Source organism: Ostrinia furnacalis, unplaced genomic scaffold (genome assembly GCF_004193835.3).
Source record: "Ostrinia furnacalis isolate ACB-3 unplaced genomic scaffold, ASM419383v2 OfSCF0636, whole genome shotgun sequence".
Lineage (NCBI taxonomy): Eukaryota > Metazoa > Arthropoda > Insecta > Lepidoptera > Crambidae > Ostrinia > Ostrinia furnacalis.
Genome location: NW_021130875.1, coordinates 80,690 through 96,383, shown reverse-complemented (window position 1 = coordinate 96,383; position 15,694 = coordinate 80,690). Strand labels below are relative to the sequence as shown.

General features: G+C 43.2%; 1 protein-coding gene across 7 annotated transcripts in view; it reads right to left on the bottom strand.

The window, feature by feature from the left end:
* Nucleotides 1–2,533: 2,533 nt before the first annotated feature.
* Nucleotides 2,534–15,694, bottom strand: part of LOC114366518 (uncharacterized) — a 56,742-nt gene continuing 43,581 nt past the window's right edge. For 2 of the 7 annotated variants that reach the window (XM_028323405.1, XM_028323410.1), the window contains 6 exons: nucleotides 14,650–14,848; nucleotides 10,586–10,723; nucleotides 9,711–9,872; nucleotides 6,069–6,139; nucleotides 5,439–5,612; nucleotides 2,534–4,213 (listed from right to left, as the gene is read on the bottom strand). In XM_028323405.1, the coding sequence (XP_028179206.1) occupies nucleotides 4,042–4,213; nucleotides 5,439–5,612; nucleotides 6,069–6,139; nucleotides 9,711–9,872; nucleotides 10,586–10,723; nucleotides 14,650–14,848 (916 nt within the window). In that variant the 3' untranslated portion in view covers nucleotides 2,534–4,041. Of the gene's footprint in view, nucleotides 4,214–4,649; nucleotides 4,758–5,438; nucleotides 5,613–6,068; nucleotides 6,140–9,385; nucleotides 9,595–9,710; nucleotides 9,873–10,585; nucleotides 10,724–14,649; nucleotides 14,849–15,694 lie in introns of those variants that run through there. The other 5 variants (XM_028323406.1, XM_028323407.1, XM_028323408.1 and 2 more) reach the window with 5 other exon arrangements.

Sequence of the window (15,694 nt, the reverse complement as noted above, 5' to 3'; positions counted from 1 at the left end):
ATGCGAAGGAAATTCTTCAAGCGAAGGGGTCTACACTGCAAAACGACGAATATCGTCTCTCCTACACATGAAAAAAATTACGTTTCAAGAAAATGGAGATTCCGAAAATATCGAATCGTTTCGCATAGTTGCACCCCAAACGTCTGTAGTGCCACAAGCAGCACCACTCAAAAATAAGTTACAATTAACTATTTACATTTAAAACTATTAATTATGCATGCCTCGGTGATTCGATGAGAAATTTTATATTGCACCGTTTTATTTTGCTTTTAAACATATTAACAGAACAATATTTATTTGTTTGTAAACTATTTTCTACATGGCAGGATGAAGTATGAAATCTACATTTTATTTTGAGCGATTGACTTATGTATTCGAAATGTTGAATTATTTATTTACTTAATAATTCTGTACATTAGGAAAGCATTTGTAATAGGAAAAGTACCTAGTCGAGAAAATACTATTGGAATCTACATTAATTTTATCAATTTTTAAGCTATTTTGAACTTTTTCTTTTGGCGTTTTATACAAAAATATAACTATGTAAGTACTAACTTTAATATCTTAGAATTTAGAATATTCACAGAAAAATATTTACATCTTACAAAAAGCTTAAAACCAAATCGAAGGCTTTGAAGTAGGTATTCAACATTGAGTAGATCACATAATACAGTATGTATTAAACTCAATTAGCGCTACTATAACCTAATTTTACTGCCATAGGTACTTACACTGCACTTAGCTGTGAAGCTGGCATTACATACTGTCGTCTATGAAATTTTTCTTTTTTTGCAGAACAAAGCAGTTATTTGATCGCAATCGCACATATGTATGTGAGATGCTGTCTAGAATGGTACATACTTGCCCTGTAAGTGCCTATTCACTATCGTCTTGAAAAGGACCGGATGATTCGGGAAAGGCAACATGCATACGTTATCAACATAAATTTAAACAAGCGCTGGAATCGAACACGCGAAGATAAATAGGCCATCAGTGCCATCAGCGTCCAACGATCTGTAGGTAGGTGATTTTTCTTTACTATTTTTTCCTGCGACACGTAGGTAGTTATGCTTAACTCCACAAGTTTCCATCTAAACGTGCAGTAAGGTGAGGTACCTTACAAGAGTAGAGTGATTTCGTTTATTCTGCATAGTCATACAATAGAATGCACCTATTGTATGAAAACTCGGTATTTGGGTTGGACGATAGTGTAGAGCCATTAAAACAAGTAAGTACTGAATTAACGTCAATCAAATTAAGACGTACTAGGAAATTATGTACCTATTGTTATGTCGTCGTAACTATTATACAGTTATTATAGTAATCTTTAGTGAATATTTCAGGCATCCCATGATTATAAAGGCCGTAAAACTTACGTAAAAATGCAAGTATGGGTCGACATCGTTGTTAAGCTTGACAATTTGGCATCTTATAAAGTGGGTAATAATGGGTGCTATTTTGCAAGATGATATTAATGTTAGGTATATTAGGCGGTTATCACACTGCGCCGCGGAGCGCGGGGCGACAGATTTAATAATTGTATGCAAATACCTCAGTTTGTATAGAAAACACGCGAGGCACTTCACACTGACAACGCGTCCGCGCGCGTGATTTTTTATATGAAAATCACGCGGCACAGTGTGATAACCGCCTTATTCTACTGTTATTATCTGAATAAAAAGATAGATGATACATTTATTTCAAATAATTTCAATATTTGGCACAAATACATAGTTTTTAACTATTATTTAAACTGCAAATAATTCATAAAAATAAAAGAAACGTGACCTGATTTAATAACAAATTTAAAGAAAAAATAATGAATGAAGGCATATGAGAAATTTTGTGTAAATTTTATCGCGTGCGCATATTTTAACTGACTTTCCTTCTTCATAATATCACAGTAGAATCTCTTCACCAATCTTCTCATACAATAAATGAATTTCACGTGAAACCCAAAATTCGTTAAATGATATGTATTTGTGAGAAAAAAAACCTTTTATGAAGCTTTAAATAATTTCGTTATTTAATTTTCGTTTTTACATTTATTATTTTCTTCATTTCTTATTTTTTCGGCATTGTCCAACCACTCACCGGTCTGTGATGTTAATTAAAATAACTTCAACTCGCGTAAATAATCTTGATACTTGTCAACAACTTAGCCGCTGAAAACCATTGTGTAGGATATTTATTAGAACGGTCCATACACCTACTCTTACTTTGTCTTGCTCGTTTTTATATGTTATATGCTTGCTCGTTGTGTATGTTGTTTATTTAATATTGCTTATCAATTTTTTCAATATTCTTCTATATTATTATTGCGCTTTAACAAACAATTTATTTACTTTTGTCATGATTTGCTGTTTTGGGGTGACCATGATTCAAGAACCAAATCTGAATAACCAATAACAACCAAAACTCATGTTGAACTTATTTAATAAATGCAAGTAAAAAAATATCTTTAGATAAGTACTTTGAAATTATAAAGGAGAATAGAGAAAACAAATAATGGGAAAATAATACAAATAAAAAGTATAATAACAAAATATTTAATAATTACGTTATAATAATTATTATCATCGTAATTTACCATACACACATCACACTATCAGTTTATATCACGGCATTTGTACTGACAAAAAACGAATACTCAATAGTAACACTTCGTAGTCCAGACAATAACGCATTAACGTTATTTCGTTATTTTTAAAATCAAAACAAGTATTTTATAAGCATTAGAATTGAAATTCGAATACAGATCTGAAAACATAGTTTATGAAACTCATACAGCATTTGTGTAGTAACGTATGCGAATTAGAATTCTATTGCATCAAAAATAAGTCTCCAAGCTGTAATAAATTGAAACTGACAATCGACTTTCCTGCTCACTTACTCGCACTCATTACGAAATAAGTGCGAAAGAGAGGCATACATATGACAAACAGTTGTTTTTTCAAATGCGACAATATTTCACGAGAAACTGGTCACACGTTAATCGCTGTCAATGAAAAAAATCAAAAAATAATTGAAAAAATAGTAAGAAAAGAAAATGTGTGACAGTATGATGTTTTAATTTAGTGTGTATGGTGTTAAATTCGTATGGTTTTTTGTAATTTTTAAACTAAATTTACTTCTTTGGCGTTTTATGATATGTTTGCTAAACTTTTGTAGCTTGAAAGGGATTACCGCGTAACCAGTATTTTATATCATACAATATGTTAACTAACGAAAGACATTGTTTTTAATACGCAGAACTAGCTAGATGATCCAAAGAATATCAAAAAATTAAATAAACAAAAATGTTCAAATTTTAAAATACCACAAAAAAACTTACGTAAAATACAACACCCTGTGTAAGCTTACTTTCGCTTATAGTTGTAAAATAGCTATTTCGCGCCACTATTTTGGTTTTAAAAAAGGTGTTATGAATAAAAATATGTTAAGATTTAAAGGAACCTCTTTCGTTAGTTAACATACTGTATATTTTTGTAATAGCAGTATCAGAACATAAATAAAGTACATATTTAAATTACGTATGTCCATCACAACAAAGTTTTTGTAAATCCAACATTTTCACTGTAGTTGCCTGCGACGACTTTAACGAAAATATAGCTTTCGTATCGTTTTATATTTCACAACGTATCATTGCTTCTCTCGTATCACATAATAATAGCATACCGGTATATAACCGTTATTTGTTGTCTTTTCTTCTGTTTGGCCACGATTGTACACTCTAAGGTAACTACGGAATAGTGTCTTTTTCACGCACGTGCTTCAGTTCAAAGTTTTTGGCATCAACACGCACACTTAATAACGGTATTTGGAACCGTTATCCGTTATCGCTTTCACGAAACATTAATTTGGCCTCGAAACGCTTTTGAATCACCGTATTTACCGATATCGAAATCACTAACGGCATTCTCGCGTCACAATTTCACAAACGTTATTTCGAATATCGTTATTCTGAATACGTTTTCACTCGCGGCAACGTTATTCGCGCACGCTGTAACGTTATCTGGTCCAACGATAGCGGCGTATCGTTTATTTCTCGTCCGTCTTCAGGGTCTGTGGCAGGGCCGCCTTGGAGGCGATGTCAACGGTGACCGACTGGCTGATGGTAGCCAGTGAATGCTCTGAGGAGGGCTCGGTGAGGATCCGCAGGGAGGACACCTTAGCCCGCTGGTACGCTGATACGGTGTTCATGCCGAGGAATCTGTAAGTAAAGGAGAGTTATGAACATTCAACATTATTATTCAGTCGATAACTTGACTTAACGGCGTGGTATCATCTGCACTGATATAACGGTATCGTAGTAGCATCATTGCTACGAGCTACGCACTGTGCGAGCGCTACGAGCGCAGCCACTGATATCACGTCGACGTAGCAACATCGCTACGAGATATATGTGCTACGAGTGTAGCACTAAGATTGCATCTTGAGCTGAAGGCAGTATAGCAGCACCTATGTATTTCCCCAGTTATTATTTATTGTACCGCCGCGCTACGAACCATGTCAGTGCTACGACCTGAGTATCTTCTGTCTGCATCGTTGTTTATTGCCCACTGACTAAACGGTGTCGTAGCATCATGGCTACGAGCCCTGTAGCGACAACGCTACGGCCCATATCAGTGCTACGAGTGTAGCCTTACCTTACGGCGACGTAGCACACCAACAGCGCGGCGCCGGCACCAAGTACGCGAGGTACCGGCGAGGCGCACAGCTGCGCCACGAGCCAGGCCGCCGCGCCCGCGCCGCACATGCAAGCGACGGCCAGCGCTGTGCGCAGCCAGTGCGCGCACGTGAAGCTATGAGCGGTCACTGATCTGACGGCGGCGAAGCAACAGCGCTACGACCCATGTAAGTGCTACGAGAGCCTGTGTATCTCTCACGCTGTTTCGCTTACTAAGGCACTAACCTGAAGATGACGTACCAAGAACGCTACGAGCCTTGCGAGTGCTACGACGAGTGCAGAAGTACTCGTAGCTGTTCATCGGTCAGTCGTGACTTAACGGAGTCGTAGCGTTATAGCTACGAGCGACACAAGTGCTACAAGCGGTCGCTGACCTTACGGCGACGTAACGTAGCCGTGCGAGTGCTACGAACATTGAACTAAGATCTGTCGTCGCTTTGCCTGCTACGGCATTGGCCTGGGGGCGATGAGTAGAGGGGTAGTAAGAAAGAACGCTACGAACCATATTAGTGCTACTAGAGCCAGTGTGTATCTCACGTCGCTTCGCCATCTAAGACACTAACCTGACGGCGACATAGTAAGAAGGCTACGAACGAAGGAGTCGTAGCATCATCGCTAAGAGCTCCATAGCAGGGCTGCTACGAGCCGTGCGAGTGCTACGAGCGGCCCACTGACTTGTCCTCGCCGTAGCAGCGACGCTACGAACGATATCAGTGCTACGAGTGTAGAATTAAGATTACAGCCTTACCTTACGGCGACGTAGCACACCAATAATGCAGCGCCGGCGCCAAGTACGCGAGGTACCGGCGAGGCGCACAGCTGCGCCACGAGCCAGGCCGCCGCGCCCGCGCCGCACATGCAAGCGACGGCCAGCGCTGTGCGCAGCCAGTGCGCGCACGTGAAGCCGCGGTCCCACTCCACCCTAAAATAATAAGTTTATTACTCCACTAGCTTTTGCTCGCGGCTTCACCCGCGTGAAATTTCGTTTGTCACAGATCGTCATAAATTATAGCCTATATGTTATTCTGGGTTATAAACAATAATACTGTAAAGTTTCATCAAAATCCGTTCAGTAGATTTTACGTGAAAGAGCAACAAACATCCAGACATCCAAACTTTCACATTTATAATATTAGTAGGATAGTAGGATGTTACAGCAGGAAAGCGCTGGACATAGGCCGCTACCAACCGGGCAACATGGAAAGCATTGGGGGAGGCCTATGTTCAGCAGTGGACGTCCTGTGGCTGAGATGATGACTCAATGTTGTTTCAAGTCCGATTTTAAGCCAGTCTGAGAGACGGACGAATAAGAAATATGACAAAGCGGCAAGGTTAAGATAACACAGGATAAAATAAGATTTCATTTCAATTTACATACCTGTTGGTTTCCTGCACGATGTAGGGCGTGTTGCAAACTTTGCATTTCAGGCCATCAGGTGTCGATGCACTCTGAAAAAAAAATGCAAAAATATTATTATTTGATATGAGAATTTGAATGAAGTATGTTGGTGACAAAGAGAGCTAATATCAGGCCTTCTGTCTGACCAGCGCGGGGGTTCAGGCCAAATTCTTCATGCCTCTGGTAAATTAGAGAGGGTCGTGCGTGCTTCTGCAATGGTGACTAGGGTTTGTACCCGGGTAATCCCGGAACCGAAAGAACCGGGAAAACCCGGGTTTTTTCGACAGCTTAAGAACCGGGTTTTAAAAATTCAAAACCCGGTTCTTTCGGTACTTTCGGGTTTTGCATATTTATCTAAAAATCTGTTATAGGTATTAGGCATGAGTCGTAACAAGAACATTGCGAACGTATAGAGAACCTAAAGATATCAGATTAGCTACTAATAAAGTTTACCTACTTATTGGTTTTGTATTTTGTTTTTTTTATGAGATATGTAAATATTTTAAGCATTTTTCTTACATTTTTTTAAAATCACTGGCATATTTTTGTTTGCGCTTACGCTGCGACAGGTTATACAGAAGATTGACAAGTATAACTTGCCACTATGCTTGGCGTTCGTGGACTATGAGAAGGCCTTCGATTCGATTGAGACTTGGGCAGTGTTACAATCTCTCCAGCGGTGCCGTATTGACTATCGGTATATCGCTGCTGAAGTGCTTGTACAAAAACGCCACCATGTCGGTCCGAGTACAGGAGCAGAGCACGAGGACGATTCCTCTGCAGTGAGGCGTAAGGCAGGGAGATGTTATATCTCCTAAACTGTTCACCACAGCATTGGAAGACGCTTTCAAACTCCTTGAATGGAAAGGATTCGGCATAAACATTAATGGCGAGTACATCACTCACCTTCGGTTTGCCCACGATACTGATTGTGGTCATGGCAGGCAGAATCGTTGTAAGATCTTGGCACAATGCTCAAAGACCTTAATCGAGTTTCCTAACAGGTAGGCCTGAGGATGAATATGGACAAAACAAAGCTTATGTCCAATGTCCATGTTGCGCCCTACCCAGTTTCGGTTGGGAGCTCAATCCTCGAGATTGTTGACGATCCAGCTAGGTAGGTCCAATTTCGAAAAGGGAGTCAATCGTCGAATCCAACTGGGCTAGGCAGCGTTCGGGTAACTACGCAACATCTTTTCATCCAAAATACCCCAGTGCCTGAGGACGAAAGTCTACAACCAATGTGTGTTACCAGTGATGACTTATGGCTCGGAAACGTGGCCTCTCACTATAGGCCTTATACAGAAGCTCAAAGTTGCACAGCGTGCTATGGAGAGGGCTATGCTCGGTGTTTCTTTACGAGATCGAATCAGAAATGAGGAGATCCGTAAATGAACTAAAATAGCGACTTTAGTTCATTTACGGATCTCCTCATTTCTATGTCAGCGGATTCAGCGGACATAGCCCGACGCGGACGCAGAACTGACGGCCGATGGGGCAGGAAGGTCCTGGAATGGAGGCCGCGTACCGGAAAACGCAGCGTGGAACGTCCACCCACAAGGTGGACCGACGACATCATAAAGGTAGCAGGGAAGCGCTGGACGCAGGCCGCTACCAATCGATCAACATGAAAAGCATTGGGGGAGGTTTATGTTCAGCAGTGGACGTCCTATCCTATGGTTTAAAATTAAATGATGATGATGATGATATTTATGTGTGAGAGTTGGCAACACTCCTTCTCCTTTATTTGCTTTGCATCTGACAGTCAATATATAAATAGTCAAATATATCGATAAGTTGGATGAAAAAGACTGATTGTGGTAACTCAATTGAAAACTAATTATTTTACTTTTTTTTATTTTTGGGAGTATAGAATTTAATAAAAATAGAAAAATATTGTAAATCATGTTTGTTGATTATTCCTAGTCTATTCAAAGAAGTGTTATTTCAATAAAAAAAACATAATCAAAATATTGTTTTTTTGGAACCGAAAGAACCGAAAAAACCGGGGCTCCCGGTTCTTATGACCACCAGACCCGAAAAACCCGGTTCCTATCACTCGCCAGTGGCGCCAACTGGCTCAAATACGACAACTTGATGGTCATAGCAATGTGTTCCGTTTTTGGGCATACTGCTGCGACACCGGCCCCGCCCTCTTGTCACATCTACCTGTAGTTTCTGTGATCTGTGTTGATGGTACATACCCCAAGCATCCAGCGACGCAGGCACCACAGCCAATTGATTTTAGCAATCCTACGAGCTATGTCGGTCACTTTAGTTCTCCTGCGGATCTCCTCATTTCTGATTCCATCACGCAGGGAAACTCCGCCCTTTGGGTGACCTTGAGCCTTCTTATGAGGCCCATAGTAAGCGACCACGTTTCAGATCCTTATATCCGTATACCAGGTACACACCTCAACCAGCCAGCGGCGCAGGCACTCTGTTTTTGGGCATATTGCTGCGACACCGGCCCCGCCCCCTTGTCCCATCTCCCTTTAGTTTCTGTGTTCTGTGGTCTCACCTTAGGTCAGCTACCTTATTTGCTATTAACTAGTCGCCGCCACTAGTCAGAGGGTTAGGAAGGAGGAGGAGGGTCACAAATGGCTCAAATATGACAACTTGATACAGCTGCGTGATTGGTGGATTTTGACATATCTGTCAAAGTCATGTCAAAAATAACCAATCATGCAGCATTTGGACGTCGCTTCTACGTATTGCCATCTGGCGGATTTTTCATTCGCGAAAACCCTCATTATGTTGCTGTAGCGACTGAGCGACGGGCGGCCACAGTGAGTGTGCGAGCGAGCGATAAAGATGGGGTCATTGTACGAAATCTGTCTGCTCGGCGACCGAACTTTAGTCACTGCCATTGGTCAGTGAGTTCTTATCACTCGCCAATGGCGACAGACATCTTGATGGTACATACCTCAACCAGCCAGCGGCGCAGGCACTCGTGGTGCACCGCGGACACGTCTCCGGTGCAGCGGCAGGGCCGGATGAGCGGCTCGTCGCGCCCGCTGTCGTAGCAGATCCAGCAGTCGCGCGCCGAGCCCACGCTGCCCACTAACTAAAGGCCGGTCGCCAAGCAGATACAATTTCGTACAATAACCCCAAGCTAACCATCCTTATCGCTCGCGCGTAATGAGGGTTCTCGCGAATGAAATATCCGCTAGATGGCGGGACGTGGATGTGGGGTCTGACTGCTGCGTGATTGGTGGATTTTGACATATCTGTCAATGTCATGTCAAAAATAAGCAATCATGCAGCATTTGGACCTCGCGTCTACGTATTGCCATCTGGCGGATTTTTCATTCGCGATAACCCTCATTATGTTGCTGTAGCGACTGAGCGACGGGCGGCCACAGTGAGCGTGCGAGCGAGCGATAAGGATGGGGTCATTGTACGAAATTCTGTCTGCTCGGCGACCGGACTTAAGTCACTGCCATTGGTCAGTAACTCACTCCTATCATTCGCTAGTGGCGCCAGACATCTTGATAGTACATACCTCAACCAAAGGGAAGAGCCTGGATGCGGGCAGCGCAGGACCGTTCGTTGTGGAAAGCCTTGGAGGAGGCCTTTGTCCAGCAGTGGACGTCATTTAGCTAAAACGAACGAACGAACCTCAACCAGCCAGCGGCGCAGGCACTCGTGGTGCACCGCGGACACGTCTCCGGTGCAGCGGCAGGGCCGGATGAGCGGCTCGTCGCGCCCGCTGTCGTAGCAGATCCAACAGTCGCGGGCCGAGCCCACGCTGCCCACTAGTGAGTCGGTCTCCACATTCTGCTGGAGAGAAAGAAGGTTTAGTGGAAGGGTAGTGAACATGAGCCGATAAGAATGCCCTGCTGTCGGTTTCCAGTTCCACATTCTACTGGAAATAGGAATCACTTTTTTATGGCTATAGGGATCACTTAGTATTCTTTGTACGTGTTTAGAACACGAAAGGAATTTGTGAGTGTCCGTTTTTAATATGGATCATTCAAAAAGGATTGATTCTATTGCTTAACACAACTTAGATCAACACCCCGTATATCATCGCGCTGCCTAGTGCCTACCTGTGTCTGCTAGAGACAGGGTAAATTGATATCAGCTGATAGAAAACAAGTATCACTGTACATGTAAAGAGCCAGAAAGAAGTCTACATATCATGCTGCCTACTGGCGAGTAGGCAGTCTAATGTTGCTGTTGCGAGTATAAAGCTTAATTTGGAAAGGGTGGTTTTTACACAGCCTATGTTTAACATACATACTTCCATATCATAGCCTTATAATCTCTTTTACATCTTATATTTATTTTAAAAATATCAAGTTAGTACGTCCACTTAAAAATATGTTAGTTATTAGTTTTAAAAAGTTAAAAAATACGTACGATTGGACGTAGGAGCAAGAAATCCTTGACATATTTTACAAAAATAATCCAAATACTGGTGTTACAAAATTAAATTATACAGCCGTATAAAAAATCAACTATACACTATCCAACCTTCTTTCCCAACTCACCTTATTCCCGCTCTCTATGCTCGGTCGCGAAACAATGGCCGCCCGAGCCAGCGTCCATAGACACCACCGCCAGTACCGGAGCACGGCTAGAACGAAACGCGCCTTGTCCAGCCACGGCAGGTGACGGAATACCACTAGCTGAGGAACGAAACGTTAACCTAGCGACAACGGTTTTATGCCATGACCATTTAAAAAAATGTGTTAAGTGATTAATCTGTGACTGCTCAAAATGGCGAAAAAAATTTTTTATTGATACTCAGCTGTTAATTTAAAACTCTAGCCCCTTTAATAATAAAGTTAAACCTAGGATGTACCTTATAGTTCATTCAACTTATGATGGTGATTTAGACAGATAAAACGTTTCGTTTTATGATTATAACTTTCTACGAATAAAAATATTGAGTTGTAAAAATCAATTACTTTTGTGTGTTTTCATCCTTCCAAAATATCAATCACTAATCTTTCTCAATTAACCTAAACAAGAATTCCTAATTATTTATTAGTTTATTATTTAGAAAAATTTGAGAAAAAATATTAAATGAATTGCTTCTGCGTTAGTCGGAACTTTTGCTCATAGGGATGGGACATAAACAATCGCAATAAATCAGTAATCGGCATGGTGGTCATCTTACCATCGAATCACGATTATTATCTCAGGCAGGTCAAAGCTAAGTCAGTACGTGTGCGTTTGCCTTTGATGACGGTTTTGTTTTATGCGATTTCTCCACGTATTGTTTGTTATTGTTATTTTGATGTTTTATTGAATAAAATGCATATATTTAATTCTTTGTGATTTATTTTGTACCACTAAGAATATTCACGTTTATTCCATTTCCAGATAGTTCAAATTCATAGATATAATTTTGATCAAGATTAAAAATCAAAGAAATAAAAGGCGATTAGATTTCTATAGAAAATATTCTCGATTCTAAAAAATATCGATTAGGTTTATAAGGAGCGCCTCACTAAATAGAACTGTCATAATCACCATCTTACGCTGAATGGACTATAGATTAAAATGACATTTCCATACTATATGACAATTTAAGCCAGAGTTCAACTAGGGTGTAACTTTAGGGGTAGGAAATAGACAAATAATTTTGAATTTACATTACTTTCAGCAAAAAGATTTACCATAAACAAGAATGACAAACATGGACGAATGGCCTTTTCAAGTTAGAGTTTTTTCTATGCATTTTATGCATGCTGAATGCGCGTGTACAAGGTCTTTTTGACCCGTAATATACCATTAAGCCAATGTTTAAGAGCCCGAAGCTTTGCAACAAAATACAGTAAATGACTTTTATAATAAATATTTATGAGATTTCTGTAAGAGTGTTGCCTGTTTAACTAGTAAAACATTTCTTATTTTGCTTTGAAATTTTGTAGACACTTTATTAATACATTTTGAATGTGCATTTGACCCACAGATAATGAGAGGAAGCGTCGGCGTAAGCTTGAAGACTCAACAACCCTTGACACCTGACAAAAATGATGAATCCTGTGTAGGACGACATTAACAACACTGAGCACGAATTGGACTCGTTCATACCACGAGGATCCCAATCTGACAAGACACCGATCGCGACATGTTGTGCTGACGACTAACACTACTGTGGTGACACTAGCACAGAACTGTGAAGATACTTGCACAGAACTGTGGTGACTCTAGCACAGAACTGTGATGTTACTAGCACAGAACTGTGATGTTACTAGCACAGAACTGTGATGTTACTAGCACAGAACTGTGATGTTACTAGCACAGAACTGTGATGTTACTAGCATAGTACTGTGGAAATACCAGCACTGTGATGTCTATCTCGCATTGGCAGAGTTTAAGCGGAGCCAAAGCGGGCGTTTTTGCGTTCATGTAAACGCACGGATGTAACACGAAATAGTCTTAAGTCGGTGCCAAAATGACACGTAATTCATGCTAAAATCTAGATTACAAGCGTAACTATGGATGGACTGGTGTATTTTTTTAACATTACTAGGCTTCAATTACTGAACAGACTTCTTTTATATTTGCTTTAACTGACCCACATTATTTACAGCATACATAATATTTTCATACGTTTCAATTTATCCGCCCACGCCCTGCGTCAAGCTCTGCATTAAACCCTTCGTGCATTAACACGACTGACATACGACAGCGAGAAATATAGACCTTTTGTTTACAAACAACGCAATGAAGCCAACGACCTGAACCGAGATAAAGTGGAATATTTATAGTACTTACGCGTGTTGGAGAACTTTGGTACAACTAGACGGCGGTCAAGCTCTTATTTCTTGTGGGTTAAGAGCTATCAAGGTCAAACTTACTGCAGTTAGATTATTTTGGATCGCAATGATCCAACAGATGACTTTTGTCTATACTGTTTTTTTTTACCTTTGATTCTTGTTAAGCTAAATAAATTGAGTCATAGTCCGCTTCAACATCGTCAGCTGCTAGATTCACTCGATCAGCAGGAGTGCAGGTGAGCTATGAGCACCAGTACCCGAGGTGCCCGACACAAATGTCGGGGTGGCATGCCAAGAGTTCTGCGAGGGTCGCATTGTCCAGCTGCTTGGACAGCAGCAGGGTTGAGGAGCTACAGTCTCTCAGGAATGCAGCTGGCGCGACTTGAGACACAGTCGCTTGGGCGGCAGGAGTGCAGGTGAGCTGTGAGCAGTACCTTGGTGTCGGGATGGCGCGCCAGGAGTTCCGCGAGAGTCGCATCGTCCAGCTGCTTGGACAGCAGCCGGCGCGGCTTGAGACACAGCCTCAGTCGCTCGGACGGCAGGAATGCAGTACCTTAGTATCGGGGTCGTATCGTCCAATCGCTTGGACAGCAGCAGGGTTGAGGAGCTACAGTCGCTTAGGCGTCATATGTGAGCAGCAGTACCTTGGTGTCGGGATGCCGCGCCAGTAGTTCCGCGAGGGTCGCATCGTCCAGCTGCTTGGACAGCAGCCGGCGCGACTTGAGACACAGTCTCTCAAGAGTGCAAGTGAGCTGTGAGCAGTACCTTGGTGTCGGGATGTCGCGCCAGTAGTTCTGCGAGAGTCGCATCGTCCAGCTGCTTGGACAGCAGCCGGCGCGGGTTGAGACACAGTCGCTTGGACGTTGCACAGCAGCCTCAGTCGCTCCGGCGGCAGGAATGCAGTACCTTAGTAACGGTGTCGTATCGTCCAGTTGCTTGGACAGCAGCAGGGTTGAGGAGCTACAATCGCTTAGGCGTCATATGTGAGCAGCAGTACCTTGGTGTCCGGATGTCGCGCCAGGAGCTCTGTGAGGGTCGCATCATCTAATTGCTTGGATTGCAGTTGAGGAGCTATAATCGTTTGGGCGCATCGTCCAGCTGCTTGGACAGCAGCAGGGTTGAGGAGCTACATTCACTCAGGAGTGCAGGTGAGCTGTGAGCAGTACCTTGGTGTCGGGTTGTCGCGCCAGGAGTTCTGCGAGTGTCGCATCGTCCAGCTGCTTGGACAGCAGCCGGCGCGGGTTGAGACACAGTCGCTTGGGCGTTGGACAGCAGCAGGGTTGAGGAGCTACAGTCTCTCAGGAGTGCAGGTGAGCTGTGAACAGTAACTTGGTGTCGGGATGTCGCGCCAGTAGTTCTGCGAGTGTCGCATCGTCCAGCTGCTTGGACAGCAGCCGGCGGTTGTAGACACAGTACACAGTCGCTGGGATACCAGGAGTGCAGGTGAGCTGTGAATAGTACCTTGGTGTCGGGATGGCGCGCCAATAGTTCTGCAAGCGTCGCATCGTCCAACTGCTTGGACAGCAGCCGGCGCGACTTGAGACACAGTCACTCAGGAGTGTAGGTGAGCTGTGAGCAGTACCTTGATGTCGGGGTGGCCGCAGCAGTAGTTCTGCGAGGGTAGCATCGTCCAGCTGCTTGGACAGCAGCAGGGTTGAGGAGCCACAGTCTCTCAGGAGTGCAGGTGAGCTGTGAGCAGTACCTTGGTGTCGGGATGGCGTGCCAGTAGTTCCGCGAGCGTCGCATCGTCCAGCTGCTTGGACAGCAGCCGGCGCGACTTGAGACACAGTCTCTCAAGAGTGCAAGTGAGCCTTGAGCAGTACCTTGGTGTCGGGATGGCGAGCCAATAGTTCCGCAAGTGTCGCATCGTCCAGCTGCTTGGACAGCAGCCGGCGCGGGTTGAGCAGCCACAGTCGCTCGGGCGCCATGGAGTTCCACAGCACGCACGGGAACCATAGCGCGACGCCGATCTCCGCCAGGCGGAACACCACGTCGTGCCAGTTGCGGGAGACCACTGGGACTCTGGGGAAAAAGAGAAAGATTAGTAAAGAAAATAAGCCAGATACTTGATACTGTGAGATTTTGAAAACTTGAGCTGGTGAGGTTTGTTACAACCCTTGTTAATTTTGTCTCAAAATACTCTCACCGATTAGGTCTTTCAGAACTCGCTAAAATTTTCATGAGCCCGTAGCAAAAAACACCTTATATTTAAACACCCATTTTAATGCAATTCATTCTTTCACCCATTCGGCATTTGAGACGACACGTTTCGATAGACTTGAGATTAGTCCAAAGCTTGACAAATCGCAAGAGCGCGACTGGTTCTCACACTCAACATCACCATTACAGCCACTACTGCGCCTAGAGCGCCAATAATTATAATCAAGTTCGCCGACTAGATACTTTTATAAACCTTCGAAGATGAGGTCGACAATAATGACTGAGTTTCTTGCGCTGCTTCTTCTGAACACTGGCTCACATTATCGTCTGAAACAGTAGTAGTCTACTCACTTGGTCTTCCAGAACTCGCCGAGCGTCTCGGAGGCGAGGAAGCCGGCGATGAGGATGAGCATCAGCGCCTGGCTGTGCAGCCCCAGCCGCGACTGGTGCAGCTGCGACTGGTTCACCGAGCGCGGGCCCACCGAGCCATTATATACTCATCATCATCATCAGCTAATAGTCTATTGGTACTTAAGCCAATAAGGAGCGCCACAAAGCAAGATCTCCCGCTTTGTTATTCAGCCGCTGCCGTTCTTGGTATACTCACTCAATCCATCATCATCATCACATCAGCTAATGGCAGTCCACTAGCACTTAAGTCACTAAAAAGCAGCGCCACAAGGCAAGATCTTTGACTCAATCCATCAT